This window comes from Phascolarctos cinereus, unplaced genomic scaffold (genome assembly GCF_003287225.1).
Source record: "Phascolarctos cinereus isolate Bilbo 61053 unplaced genomic scaffold, phaCin_HiC Scaffold_5;HRSCAF=322, whole genome shotgun sequence".
Taxonomy (NCBI): Eukaryota; Metazoa; Chordata; class Mammalia; order Diprotodontia; family Phascolarctidae; genus Phascolarctos; species Phascolarctos cinereus.
The window spans coordinates 442,740,724-442,755,587 of record NW_027555958.1 but is presented as its reverse complement, the minus strand read 5'-3'; the positions used below and the strand labels follow the sequence as shown (position 1 = coordinate 442,755,587).

At 47.5% G+C, this 14,864-nt stretch overlaps 1 protein-coding gene across 1 annotated transcript; it reads left to right on the top strand.

Annotated features, from left to right (window-relative positions):
• Window positions 1-7,256: 7,256 nt before the first annotated feature.
• BARHL2 (BarH like homeobox 2) lies at window positions 7,257-13,287 on the top strand. The gene is made up of 3 exons (XM_020988804.1): window positions 7,257-7,958; window positions 10,134-10,359; window positions 12,975-13,287. Exons 1-3 carry the CDS (start codon window positions 7,322-7,324, stop codon window positions 13,285-13,287), a joined length of 1,176 nt encoding a protein of 391 aa, XP_020844463.1. The 5' UTR covers window positions 7,257-7,321.
• The last annotated feature ends 1,577 nt before the right edge of the window (window positions 13,288-14,864 follow it).

Sequence of the window (14,864 nt, the reverse complement as noted above, 5' to 3'; positions counted from 1 at the left end):
TAGCTTTTCACCTTCCTCCCAACCTTCACATGATCCTGGGGCCCTGCTGACTGTTTTTCTTTTAACATAGATCAAGGGAATAGGCTTCTTGGTAACTTCAGCAAAGCTGTAGTTTAGCATCCCCAGGTGAAGAAATTGTCAGTTTCTAAATGTGCCTCAACTTCTCCCGGCCTTCTCACTTTCTAGTTCCCACCCCCTAACCCCAAGCTAGTTCTTGAGCCCCATGATCTAGCTGTCACACTGGTTGCCTTGTAACAACCTTTAGGCCAGGGAGCAGCTAAATAGGCCAATAGGTAGCTAAGGACTTACTTCTCCGCAATGCCCACTTAGCGGTTGGAGGAGGCAGAGGAACCCAAATCCCAGTGCCAGGCAATAAACCAGATGCCAACCTCCTCTCATTGGGGACTATGCTACTCTTGGCTCTCAAAGCAGGAACTCCGGACTGGTAGCTTTCAATTTATTCCAGTGAGGGCTCTAACTTAATAAGGCGATTGATTAGCGCTCAAAGTGCCGGTTTAATTAGCCGCCTGTTAATTAACATGGCAAATGAATTTCCCCTTCCCTGATTGTCACCTTCCTTCATCGCTTTGAGGCCTGTATTTCTCTTCCCTCCCTTCTCTCCCAACCCCAATAGGTTATAGACCAATTGAATCGATTCATTCCTAGAGGCGGGGAGATAGAAAGTACTGAGAACCCGCCCTCCCTAACCGCTCGTTAGGGTCTCTTGTGTCTTTGGCAGGAACTTGTCTGTGGGACAAGCCGTCTGGGCAACGGCCAACGTCCTATTTGCCCCTATTCCCCACCTCTCTTCCTATTTCCCTTCCCACTCCCCAGCGAAAGGTTTTCTAGATTATCTATCCTCCAGGTCCCAGAGAAACGGAATTCTGGGCATACTCCCAGGGGATGAGAGGTTTGGTGTTTGGAAACCTGGAGAGACCAGGGAGGATGGGATGTGATCGCTAGCCCAATGGGTGTCCTGTCAAGGTCAGAGAGACTTGGACACTGGAATATTGAAGAGGGGTGGTGAGGAGAGAAATATAAGGGGTAGGGTTGGGCCAGCTCATCCCCTGAGGTACTCTTACAAATCTGTGATTCCTTGAACTGGCTGAGAAATCTCGCCTCTTCGGTAGAAGCTGGAAAGAAAGACCCTGGGGCTTGGGACCCAGGTGGCTGTAAATTCACCAGAGGCTAGACTTAATCCCAAAGGCTGGGAGTGATAAGCGCCTGTGGGGAGGAGTGGTTGGCTCCCGCTTCCTCTTAAGGCATCTTCTCTTTCCCCTCCCTCCTCCTCCCTCCCCCTCACCAACTACCCCCGCCCCAAGTCTTTGCCTGGGGCAGGCTAAATAATAATCTTCCTTGGTTAGCACGGGAGTGAATATTCCCCTTCCCCTCTCCCTACACCTCCTGAAGCGCTTAGGAGAAGCCGGGGGTTAGGGGTGGAGCTTGGCCGTTAGTAATTTTGGACCTATTTCTTTAGATTCTTTATACCCGATTTCTGCCTTGACTACAGTTTACTTCACATAAATGGAACTGCCAGAAATAAGCTTGTAGGAGTACGCGTGTGTGGGACTCATGGAGTTAGAGATGACTACATTCCGAGGCCAGACAAACATGCAAGCAAAAAGCCAAACACACTTCAGGAGGTGGGCTGGAAGCCTTGGACGCTTCACTTTTGGATGGAAGCGTTTAAAACCTTTCCAAAGATTATGATGTAACTACCATATATTCCCAGATCCTCATTTCCCAGGAGCATAATTAGGACCTGCTAGAAATAAACAGTGGGAAAGATAGCAGAAGAAAGACAACTGTTTCTGTCCCTGTTCCCTGACGATGAAGTCTATGAGCGTCCTGGCCTTCTCTCTCTCTCTCTCTCTCTCTCTCTCTCTCTCTCTCTCTCTCTCTCTCTCTCTCTCTCTCTCTCTCTCTCTCTCCCCTCCCTCCCTCCCTCCCTTCCTCCCTTCCCTTTTCCCTCTCCTTCTCTCTCGTTCTGTGTTGTTGTTTTTAAATCTGCCTGTTTCTTTAATGAATTGCGTCTTCTCCCCCTTCAGGAGGATGCCACTTTATTTGGTAATGTGGGATATGTTTACTGATTAGAACAAGTAAAAACTTCGCTACGATTTTCCCGGTGGTTGAGACCTTAATTACCCGCCTCATCGTCACCATCACCATATTATCCTTACCATCAACCTCCGGGAGAAGGCTAGAAAGCCAAGAAATCACTGGTACACCTTACCATTTACTGTTTTTAAAAAATAGACAATAGCGCGACCTCCTATCTGTGACCCCTGCCGCCGCCCAGCGGAGAGAGGAGACATTGCACCCGATTCACATTCATTGCTTTGTCAACAACTACACACTTATAAACCTTCGAATTAAATATGTATAGGGATAAACACCAGTTCCAAGCCCCATCATGGAGACAGATGGGCACCCTTCACAGTTCAGTTCACGTTTAAAAGCACGATGCTCAGGATTATGAGCAAAATGCCAAAACCCAGCTGTAGGTGGAGGAGGTTACCTAGCATGTTCGTTAAAATCAGAAGTGCATTAAAGAAACAAAGAGTGGTGCAGAGAATGGGAGTGTCAGAGTTGTCCTCTGATGTAAGGAGATGGAGGGGTGAATAGATTCCAAGGCATTCCCGGAATCCGAGAGCTTCAGAGCTCTCCAAAGGAAAAAAAAAGTCCCTCTTTCTTAACCCAGTTCTTGAAATAATTTATCTATACCGTGAATGCAAACCTTTCCGAAAAATCTAAGATAAATTTGTGACGAATTGTGGAGAAGGAGATACAATTTTCAGACATTAAAGTGAGGCTCCATACCCTCCAGTAAGAAAATTGTCTCCATTTGCCCCTAGTCTGCCTATAGCGTGTAAACATTGTATAAATCTGGATAGGTTTTGATCTTGTCTCTTTTTAAATTCGGGTTTTTTTTTAAAGAAATCATAGGATAAGTATACATATGTGTTGTATTGGAAATTATAGAATGTATGAAAGACAACACTGTACAATAAATTAAGACAAAGCAGTATGAGACTAAAAGAAATTAGTCCAAAGTAAGGAAACTTTTTGATTTTTTATTTATAATCCAGTTTACCCTATGATTTTATTCTCTGATCCTCTTTTCTTCTTCTGCCACCCCCCCTCAAACTGGTCAAATTGTCCAGGGGTGGCCAAAAAGGATAAATACAGAAATCAGGGTGGTCTTTCCCTCTCATTATAGCTGCTCAGGAAAAGGTGGATTTCTTACAGTCTTAAAAAGGCGTGCTCTATTTTCTTAACCTTTTCCCTAAGAAAATGTTATCCTACTGAAGACCAAGGCCCTTGTATTTTATACTAGGTGAAGCTGCCAGATTGGGATTGAACTGAAAACCTTCATAAAAGACATTCCTCCCTCTACCACCAATCCTTCCTCCCCCCCAATCTCTCTCATTTTCTTTCTAGACTTCCTTATCCGCGGGATCAAATTTCCGTTTCCTCTGCCAATGTTGTGAAATATTACAAGTCAAAACCTTTCTAACCACACAACACAAGCTGTGCCATGGGCGGTGTTCACTGCTCAGTCATTTCAGGCGTCTGAACAAAACAAAAACAAGTTTAAATGAATTATTTATAAAGGATAGAGAATAATTGATTTGTGCTGTGCCATCAGTTCCCCGATTTTTAATTTATGGGATTCTTCTGTTTCCCTCAACCCCTAACTTACTATGAGAGGGGTCCGCCTCTATTTGGAGCTTGGGTGTGCTGTGGGTAAAAACACCTCGTCGGAATGCTGACGGATGATGTCAAAAGAAGAAGAGCCCGAATCGATACTTGGAAGGAAAAAAAGAAAAGGTTAAGATTCCACCAATGACCTTGTGTAACCTCACTGTTCCTTTCCCGGTGACAGATTTTCTTCAGTTTAAGGGGATGGGTGAAGAAGTAAAATGAGTCTTCGGGAATCCTACTTAGAAAGTCCCTGATTACCCCCCCCCCTTCTATTCCCCTGACCGCCTGACGACTCAGCATGAATTTCCGGATGGAGTAATGAGACCATAGGGGGAAAATACCCACCTTCTCACCTTTCCCTTCCAGGACACCTTAAGGGAGAATTGATAACAGACCCTAGATTTCTGATGTGGAGCTGAAGGACACAGAGGGCCGTATTTAGCTACAGAGGGGGTGAACTGTGAGGTGGATGTCCCTCCTTTCTGTCACTACTTCACAGACTCAGATCTCCTTAAACACCTGCCTCACAAAAGGATTTTTCTGCACCTGATGTCAAACATCTCTTTTGCTTCCCTTAATGCGTAACTGACCAGACCCTTCCTCCGGTCCAACTCTACTTTTTAGCCTTGAAAATATCTTTCCCTTACCACTGTTGATGAACATATATCTCTGTCTCCAAATTCTTCTTCCATTAGAACCCCCTAAATATCTGATAATTAGTTTACCGGTTTTTTACAACCTCTTACCTACCCTTCCTGTACCCCCTTTCTCCAGAGAGAACCCGGGCAGTTATGATGATGATGAAAATGAACAACTCGTTGCATTTCTATATAATCTCCAGGCAGCATTGCATTCCGGTGTATCAATTGTCAATTACAGTACTTTTCCTGCAGAAGACAAGAAGGTGCTTCCTTCCCTCCCTCCAACTGTATTATGGGCGGACACAGAACAGACGTAGTGTCTATCCGGCCCATTTCATTTCTGAGTTGATCGATCCTAAAACATACAGCTACCCAGGTCAGCTACTCGCCATCCTCAAACCCACCCTCTGGGAACTACATGCACCAGCAATCAGTCTCCGAGCTTTAACCCATCCCTTCAAACACTTTGTCATTTTATTAGTGGAGACAAATATTCTGCACCTCTCCGAGGAAGCGATTCCAGGAACACGGTTTACCTTAGACTCATAGGGTCCTTAAAATGGTAATTCAGAGTAAAATGTAACTCAAAGAACTTTGAATCATTCATTAGCACCTTATAATTACTCTGCTAATTAGGTTGACATGGTCCTTAATCAGGAGTAATACGCCATCTTGTCAGTGGCATTTCCCATTACTCTGACATTCAACAAGAGACAGTTTGGAGTCGTCCTAGAAAAATTAATACAAGTTGATAACCTCCAAAGAACCAGTAGAATAATTTCCCGAGTCCCAGGCGGATCAACAGTAACTACTCCGATTGCGACCGAGCGGCCAACAGCAGAGAGAGAGAGAGAGAGAGAGAGAGAGAGAGAGAGAGAGAGAGAGAGAGAGAGAGAGAGAGAGAGGAGAGAGAGAGAGAGACAGAGAGACAGAGAGAGAGAGAGAGAGAGAGAGAGAGAGAGAGAGAGAGAGAGAGAGAGAGACAAAGACAGAGACAGAGAGACAGAGAGAAGAAAAGGAGTAGGAGGTGGGGGGGGCTGTTGATGGAAACAGGAAAAAAAGGGGCTCCCGAATTTCAGAAGAGCTCCGGAAAAAAGAGGGAGCAAAAACCCTGCAGCCCTAGACCATGCCCCTAGTTGAGCCTGTTAGCCGCTTGCCCCAAGATTGGGAGAAGCGGTGGGAACCCAATTCTACCGGCATTTGCTTTGACCGGAGACTAGCTCAGTCAGACTTTCTCGCTTGGGCTTCTGGGTTCCTGACCTGATCTATTCCGTGCCTTTTCACTTCCCCTTCTCCTGGGGAGGCATCTTTCGAAGCTCAACTCTCTCTCTTCTCGATACCACTGCAAAACACTCATCAGCCCACCTTGGCTTGGCGGGATACGTGGCTCGTTACAGCCTTAACCAGATCCCAGAACTGTGCTGGCTCCCCCAGCAGTAGAAGGCACAAAGGGCCGGACGCTCTGAAGTTACACACTTCCAAATTTGCTTACTTCGACTCTCCCCCTTCCTCTGCTCTCAGTTCCTTCATGACTGGCAGGAGCAGACTTTAAGAAGTCGTTTCCATAAGCTTTGTAAGAATTTAAATGCAATTAGATCTCCTTCCCTTTCCCTGCTACCTTTCCCTGTAAGAAAAATAACAAATTTTCTTCCTTCCTTCCTTTCTTTTTCTTTCTTCCTTCCTTCCTTCTTCCTTCTTTTCTTTCTTTCTTTCTTTCTTTCTTTCTTTCTTTCTTTCTTTCTTTCTTTCTTTCTTTCTTTCTTTCTCTTTCTTTCTTTTCCTTCCTTCCTTCCTTCCTTCCTTCCTTCCTTCCTTCCTTCCTTCCTTCCTTCCTTCCTTCCTTCCTTCCTTCCTTCCTTCCTTCCTTCCTTCCCTCCCCTCTTTTAGTTCTTTCCTTCCCACGTTATTGTTATTATGGGATTACTGTTAGAATAGGCGTTTGGTTCTAGGGTTGCAGGAAAGCAGGGTCCTGGGGATTCTAAAATGAGCAGTCGGGACTGTATCTTCGGAACTGACAAGGTCCGCTAGCTGCGCTGCCATTGGCTCCCTGGCACGTTGGCGTCTGTCTCTTCTGCCGAAGCCACCAATGGGGGCCGCGGGACCGCCGCGATGTCGCAATAAAGGGGGTGAGAATAAAACACGGAGGGGGGAAAGCGGCGGCAATGGCCGTGACGTCACGGGAGGGAGTCATTGGAGCCCAAGAGGAGCCGGATTACAAGGGAAGGATCCAGGCAGTGGCCAGAGTCTGCCCCGCGCTGCGCCTCCTCCTCCTCCTCTTCCTCCTCCTCCTCCTCTTCCTCCTCTTCCTCCTCCTCCTGCTGCAGCTGCTGAACCACAACTTTCCCAGAAAGTTCAATAACTCGGCAACACAGCGGCGGAGCCCCGAGCCCGGGCCACCTCGAGCCTCCCTGCAGCCGTGGAGCTCAGCTGGCTGCCCCTTCCCGCCGCTGCCGCAGCCCCACCTCGCGCTGCCCGCCTCCGCCGCCTCCGCCGCCGCCTACACCCAGTGCCCTGCAGCAGCCCCGGGCAGCGGCGACGGCGGCGGCGGCGGCGGCGGCGGTGGCAGCTAGGTCCTCTCTCCTCGACAAACCCGCCGTGGCTCACACTGAACCATACAGCCAACGCCACGTGCGCGAGTAGTGCTGAAGTCGCGTCTCCGCTTCCTCTGTATCATTTTTTGTAACTTTCCTTCCCACCCTTTTTTCCCCCCCACCCTCTTAAAAAAAAAGTTGTGTCCAAAAGCTTCCACTGATTGCCCACTCCCCACCCTCCCACACCCACAGCCCCAGTTTCCTTTCCCTGTTCTCCCTCTCAGACTTTTTTTTCCCTTAAAAGGCACGGATAAGTGTGCATTTCATTAGAACATCGCTATTATTTTTAAAGTCCTCGCTTTATTGCTCTGACCCGGAGCGGCCGTTGCCCTCTTGGAGTGTCGCCGGGCGGATGGAGACGAGCCCCATGTAGAAATCACAGCTATGGAAGGGGCAAGTGGGTCTAGTTTTGGAATAGACACGATTCTGTCCAGCGCCAACTCGGGCAGCCCGGGTGTGATGAACGGAGATTTTCGCCAGCACGTCGATGGCCGCAGCACGGATTTTAGGAGCCAGGCCACCCCTTCCCCCTGTTCCGAGATTGATACAGTAGGAACTGCACCTTCGTCTCCCATCTCCGTCACCCTGGAGCACTCGGAGACCCATCTGGTCCAGGACGGCATACAGCACCATCACCATCCCCATCACGGGCAGCCGCCGCCACCTCCGCCACAGCAGCCGCAGCCGCAGCCGACACAAAGTTTGCAGTCTTCCCCCCAGCAGCAGCCGCAGCCGCAGCCACCATCACAGCCCCAGCAGCAGCAGCAGCCTCCGCAGCTAGGCTCGGCCGCCTCGGCCCCCAGGACTTCCACGTCTTCTTTTTTAATTAAAGACATTCTGGGCGACAGCAAACCACTGGCCGCTTGTGCACCGTACAGCACCAGCGTCTCGTCTCCCCATCACACCCCGAAACAAGAGGGGAACGCAGCCAACGAGAGCTTCAGGCCAAAACTCGAGCAAGAAGACAGCAAAACCAAACTCGACAAGCGCGATGATGTTCAGAACGACGTGAAATGCCACGGTGAGTCCGGGTCTTCCGGGGCCTTCCCTCACGCTCTCTGGCTCATTCTCCCCGTGGGTCTTTTTCTCTTCTAGCACTTCCTCTTCATTCTTCTCCCTGGGCTTTCTGTGAGTCGTTTGCGGGTGATTTTGATTCTGGCCGGTTGTTTTGTTTTGTTTTGTTTTTGCGTTCACTGGAGTAGCCAAACGTCACTTACCAACGAGTTGGTGGCCTGAGCTCGCCTTCGGGGTTGTTCTTTTGGGTACCTGTCTAAAGTTCCATACAAGCGCTACGTTTACAATCTCAACAACATGTCTTTCAACCCTGTCCCCTTTTCTCTTTTTATTCATTATATTGAACACTTCTTCCTTCCTTCCTTCCTTCCTTCCTTCCTTCCTTCCTTCCTTCCTTCCTTCCTTCCTTCCTTCCTTCCTTCCTTCCTTCCTTCCTTCCTTCCTTCCGTCCTTCCTTCCTTCCTTCCTTCCTCCTTCGTCTCCTTTGGCTTTCTTCCTATCTCTTTTTATTTCTCCTTTAAAAACAACACCACTTCTGTTGATGAAAGGGTTCGGCTATAATTTTGTAGTTGAGACCTTGGGGGCAGAGGAGGGGGCTCTTGTTGTGTGTATGGGGGGGGGAGAAGAAAATTAGACCTTACGTGTGTTGTGTCTGGGAATGTGTTTGCAACCTGGTGTTTATTTTTTAAAATGCAAATGCCTTTCATTTTCTTCCATGTTTTCTAAACACCAATCATGGGAATTTAGCAGCACTTAATTAATATGAGAAATTTTCAATTTGACTTGTGAGGGGCAACTTTTGGGGGAGATTATGATTAAGATGACAAAATGGTATTATTTTAAGAGATTGTTCTCCCCTTGAGTCTCTTAAACCCAAACACACGAATTCTTTGCTTTTGCTACTTCAAATCAGCATCACAGAAATATTTTTATTCCTTAAAGGGAATTGAGAGTTGATGTTAAAATGTAAGTAACCACAACTTCAACAAATACAAATACAGCAACAACGTACAGAATGTTGCATTCACCGAGGAATGGATTTTTGTATGTTTATGAAAACAAAAGATGAATAAAAATTAACTCTTTCCCTTTAAATGTAGAACAATAACAAAAATAATCACTTCTCTCTGACCGTGAGGTTTGCATGGGGAGACAGTTTCCACTATTCTGAGAGAGAATATATTTTTCTTATTGTGTTCTGATTATTATTTTTAAAAATCCTTCCCGTCTTCGGAAAGGCAGAGCAGTGACTAACTGGGAGGCTGGGATGTGAAACATTCATTTTGCTATTTTAACATTAGCATAATAGTGCCCAAAACAGATGTACAGTCTGGTCTGGCGATTTTTTGTGCACCAACCTCCCCAGTGGGTCAATTAGAGAGATTATTGTTCTTCCTGCAGGGAAGATCAAGGAGCGCAGCAAAAACTGGTACAAACAGAGATGGATTGACATATCGATTTCCCAGCATTTCAGGAAAGAAAAAAAAACACAACAAAGTTGACAAATAGAATCCGGAAATCTTAGCGCTGTCACCTGGACGTGCTCAGCTATTGGGAACTCAACTTGGTGAACGGCTGACATATTATTTTTGAAACATTCAGAGATCTGCTGCGAGCAGTCGTTAAGTTTGTTATTGTTGTTACTATTATTATTATTATTATTACTTCTACTACATCTCAAGTGCCCTGAAAAGGAAGAGGGGGAAAAAAACTCAACACAAAACAGACTTCACCAGTCTCCCGCAAACAAAATGGCCAGGACTCCTTCCCGAATTCTATTCATCCACTGGAAAAAAAAATGCAAGAAACTGTAATTCAGAAAAAAAAAAGAAACCGTTAATCCATTATTACATGAAGAGAAATAGAAAATATACCAGTTCCCTCCCCATAGAACAATATTTTCCCACATATATTTTCGAAAATGAAGGAATATTTTTTTTCAAGAGTAGGCCCTTCCATCTAAGACACTACTTAGGTGGAAAAAATTCTCCCTCTCTCTACACTGTGGAAAAACTGGAGCCTGAGCCGATCCCAAGGGGTTGGGGTCATTGATGCTCAGCCCCCTGAGATCTGTCTGCCACGGGTTCTATGGGGCTGTGTTTGTTTGTGTGTGCGAAAGAAAACAGACTTCGGTTTTTCCTCTTAGCTCTTAACTGCGCTTATGAATGGCTTTTCCTCGTAGGAACAAAGGAAGAAGGCGACCGGGAGATTACAAGTAGCCGGGAGAGTCCCCCAGTCAGGGCCAAGAAACCTCGGAAAGCGAGAACGGCCTTCTCAGATCACCAGCTTAACCAGCTGGAGAGGAGTTTTGAACGACAGAAGTACTTGAGTGTGCAGGATCGCATGGACCTTGCCGCGGCTCTCAACCTCACCGACACCCAGGTTAAGACCTGGTATCAGAACCGGAGGTAAGGGAGGCCTGGCCCAGGAAAAGCAAGAGACAAGGGGTGTGTGTGTGTGTGTGTGTGTGTGTTGGGGGGGGAAGGCAAGAAGGAATGGGAGTCACTTTCTCTCGAGAAAGCCCGTGACGTTCAGAAAACTGTCATCTCCTTCTGACCTGCATCTCTCCACTCCACAGGCCACCCCTCCCAGACTGAGGGACAGGCGGGATCAATTCGTCACCCTGATTTCCTTCCCTAGCCGTTCCCTTCGTTAGGCAAAGCCTCTCAGTAGCAGTAAAGGGGGGTGGGTTGGGGTGGGAGGAGGTGTTGAATGAGCCCTTAGGAGTAAATGGGAGAAACCGTCCTATTTTTTGGTCCAAAGCACCCCCACCCAGCTCCCTTGTGACAGTCGAGAACCTTGCTTGAGATGTTTAAAATGAAAAAGTTCGTTCTTATTGACTGGGGTTTATTTCTTCACACAAAGAAACAGACTCAAGAGCACCCACCTCCCCAAGACTCCCCGCACAACAATCGAAATATCTGTAATGTAGACTTGGGCAAAATAAGGAAGTAAAAATGGTGACCCCTTACAAGTGAAAATGTGTATAGATCAGACCCGTGTGTATGTAGCTATGGCACAGGTATCTTTGTATAATTGTATACACACACTCTGTATCTCCATATTTATAAATACGGTGTGTATTTATAAATATCTCTCTGCTTCTCTCTGCTTCTCATCTCAACTGCTTGTCCCGCCCCCCCCTCCCACCCCCATGTAAAACTTCCTCTGCCAGACACAAGTAGAGGGAAGATGCAAGGAGGGAATATATCAGTGGACAGCAGAATCCAAGATTTTGGAGAGCCAGGCCCCTCATCTCACTAGGAGGAGTGTCCAGTCAAAGTAATTGACCCATCCACACTCTCTCCAGCTCATGGACAGGAAGAATTATTTAATCGGGAAAATGGCTAAGGGACCAGAAGCAGCGTTTACCCTCTCTGTGTCCCAGTGACAAGCCATACAGGGACGCATAACCCCTGGACATGTTAATTGACTTAGAAATAGACAGTCTTGGTGATCATTATGATATCTGTGGTGTGTGACCGCTCAGAAAAGGGATGGGGGAAACAAAGTCTCAGTGTTATTATAGTGAACTCTGTGATAGTGTTGCTTGTTAGAAAGGGCTTGAAACATAGACTGGGTGTGTGGGTTGTGGATTTAAGCAAGGGGGAACTGGCTCTTGTGCCTGTGTGTATATCTCTCTATCTCTCTGCCTCTCCGTCTCTGTGTCTGCCTCTCTGCTCTTGACTCTATCTACATCTGCAGCTGTGTCTCTATCTTTACCTCTATCTCTGCCTTGATCTTGGTGAGTTATGTCTGTGGTTTGTATTCTAATCATCTAGAAAGTGAGTCCAGTTGTTATCTTTGCCATAATTTTCTGTCTCATTACATACGGTTTCAGCCACCCTAATTCTGTCGGAAAACATTAGTGTCATTTGGAGACAATCTAAACAGGCGCCATGTTTATTAATTTGGCTGGAATTGCTAAGTATGGGTCTACCAGTTCTGCATTGACAAGTCATTTAAATACATTTATAAAAAGACCTCTTCTCCTCTCCTCTCCTCTCCTCTCCTCTCCTCTCCTCTCCTCTCCTCTCCTCTCCTCTCCTCTCCTCTCCTCTCCTCTCCTCTCCTCTCCTCTCCTCTCCCCTCCTCTCCTCTCCTCTCCTCTCTTCTCCTCTTCTCTTCTCTTCTCATGGGGAGTCCTATGGGGGTGCGATGGAAAGAGGAGGGAGGGAAAGAATTCGATCACAGTTTTTAATTATTATTTTCTTCCTGAGGGGGAGAAATATGTTGAGGTGGGCTTTTCTGAATGGCCCAGAAGTGTTATGCCCTTGGGAACAGCCCCTCTCAAACGAATTGCAATTTTTGAAACCTCGTTGCTTTCCCCGAGCTCCATCCTTCTTCTGCTGCAGGGTCCTGTATGATGACATGTGGCTGCGCAGCCTGTGGTGGGGTGGGGGGGGGTCTGAGATGAGCTGAGGGATGAGAAGGGAGGGGGTTTCTAGTGTTGGCGTCTCTTTGTTTGCAGTCCCCTCTGCTCTCTCTGCCAGGCTCTTGGAGTGAGGGAACTGGGGGCTGGGGTAAGGTGTGGTGGTGGTGGTTCTGGTGTTAGTATGACTTCAGTTGGCCTGCTTGGGGAAAGAGCCCAGAGGCTTGGGGCCTGCTCGTGTGAAAAGTGGAGGGGGTAGTAGGGGAGGCTGAGCAGCAGGATGGGTATACAGTGTTTGTGTAGGGCAAGGGTGCTGGTGTATCAAAAGGGATCCTTGATTTTAGGTGATGAGGAACGTTCTTGTGGGACTGTGGAGTGTGACTTTTGCAAAGTTTCAAAGATGAAACAAAACAGCAAGGAAGGCTAGCACCAGAGGGAACAGGGAAAGAAGGAAAAACTTGAGAGACATCCCGCTTTGAGTTTAGCAAATAATGAAGAAACGAACAAGATCTGGGAAAGGATGGTCCTTAGGGCCATTTCCCTCCTAATCTTCCTCTCACCCCCGAGGAGAGAGAAGTGGGGCAAGATGAGAGAGGAATGGCTAGGTCCACACAGATGCATGCATGTGTTCTCGTGTTTGGTTTCTTGCAGGACGAAATGGAAAAGGCAGACTGCGGTGGGCCTTGAGTTGCTGGCGGAGGCTGGGAATTACTCTGCCCTTCAGAGGATGTTTCCGTCCCCTTATTTCTACCATCCGAGCCTGCTGGGCAGCATGGACAGCACCACAGCTGCGGCTGCCGCCGCGGCCATGTACAGCAGCATGTATCGGACTCCTCCCGCGCCCCATCCGCAGCTCCAGCGGCCCCTTGTGCCCCGGGTTCTGATCCACGGCTTGGGGCCAGGGGGCCAGCCAGCTCTCAACCCTTTGTCCAATCCTATCCCGGGGACCCCGCACCCTCGGTGAAAAGTGACACTGCTGCCCCTGCCCACCTGGATCCCTCCCCTGCCCTTTCCTGCCCAGCGCCAGGCAACTACCTGCCCTTGGCAGCGGACACAAAGAGGCGGAGGAAGAGGAAGAAGAGGAAGCTAACAAGTGGGTGTAAGGGTTGTAAAAAGTTGAGCAGGGCCAGGGCGTCTGCTGCTCCCCTCCTCTTCCCATCTCCTTGCCCCCTCCAGACAAGAGCTGGAGATGCTTCCCCTCAGAGCAGTGGGACTCTTGGGAACCCACGCAGGGTGTAACTTGTAAGTGGGAATAATGACTGAAGAGGCAAAACTTCAAGTTCTTGGGAAGGGGGGGTTATAGGGGTGGTTTGGAGAACCAAGAAGGCCTAGAGACAGAAAGACTGAGAGGCCGAGGCCCACAGGCAGAGAGACGCGTGGCAGAGGACTCCAGAGGACTTGGCGCCTGCCCCTAGAGAAAAGAGGAGGGTAAACTGAGAACTTTGCACTGTTTCCTCATGACCTTTTTTCTTTTGGAAAAGTGGCATGCTCCAAACTATTAAAGATGTACATTGGAAAGACTGAGTGATCAATGATATATCATATTTATTATATGTTGTCCAAAAAACAGATTCACTTATATACGTTAGTAAATACATGATTTCCCCCCTTTCTTTCCATGTCTTTTGGGTTCCATAAAAACAAACAAAAATAAATGCTTAGATGAAAAAATATAGATTTTTTTGTGATTGAAGATTTTAAAAAAATAAAGTTTATCTTTTTTTTAACAAGTGTTGAAATCCAAGGAAGCTAATTTTACTAAAGCAAGTTTACTGACAATGAAAAAAAAAAGAAACTTAGCAGTACTTTCTTCCCCCTCAGAATTTAGATGATTACAAAAATCTGTAAATACTTTTGATTGATTTCTATAAAAACAGGTTCTTTTTCCAGCTTTGGCCTTTTTGTAGCCGTCATTTGAAGTGTCCTACTATATTTTGGGGAGTGGGGGTGAAGGTTGTGTGTGTGTGTTTGAAGTGTGTTTGAGAACAAACAGAAAGTCAGTGGGAGGGTGGTTGCCTGTGTTTACGTCTTCGTTTCATTTTGCTTTGGTGGGAATGGTTCGCACTTCTGTTCTCCCTCCTTGTCTTGCCAAGGCAAGGTCTGCAGAGGAAATGTTCTCGTCTGGGGTGGTTGTAGCGCGTGCTCGTTGCAGCGAATTGTTGGCGGCTGCTGGTGTGTGTGTCTGTGTATGTGTTCCTCTTCCAACCCCCCGCCTCCCGTAGTTCTTTTTCTTCTCTGACTCTCTAAGGAGCCCAGGAAGGTGCTTGAACGCTCTCTAGATTGGGTGGCTGTGGCGCCGGGAAGCTGGAATGCGCTCCTGGCCGGGCCTAGCAGCTGTTCTCCAGCCTCAGACTGCTCTGAAGTAGCGAGTTGGACAGACTGTGAGCGGGAGGCGGCTCAGTGTGAGCAATTAGGGAAGGAAGCCAGCGACCTGGGGGGATGGGGAAAAAGCCTCGAAAACAAAACCCTGGCTAGGGCTTTGATCTTTAGTTCTCCTTAGTGGGCGTCCATACATCTATCTATCTGTCCATGCATCCGTCC

Excerpts from the sequence above, each read along its gene's own strand:
- BARHL2 (XM_020988804.1), top strand. The coding sequence starts at position 7,322 with ATGGAAGGGGCAAGTGGGTCTAGTTTTGGAATAGACACGATTCTGTCC. Across the intron at positions 7,959-10,133 it reads GAACGACGTGAAATGCCACG|GAACAAAGGAAGAAGGCGAC; the intron begins GTGAGTCCGGGT and ends TTTTCCTCGTAG. Across the intron at positions 10,360-12,974 it reads ACCTGGTATCAGAACCGGAG|GACGAAATGGAAAAGGCAGA; the intron begins GTAAGGGAGGCC and ends GGTTTCTTGCAG.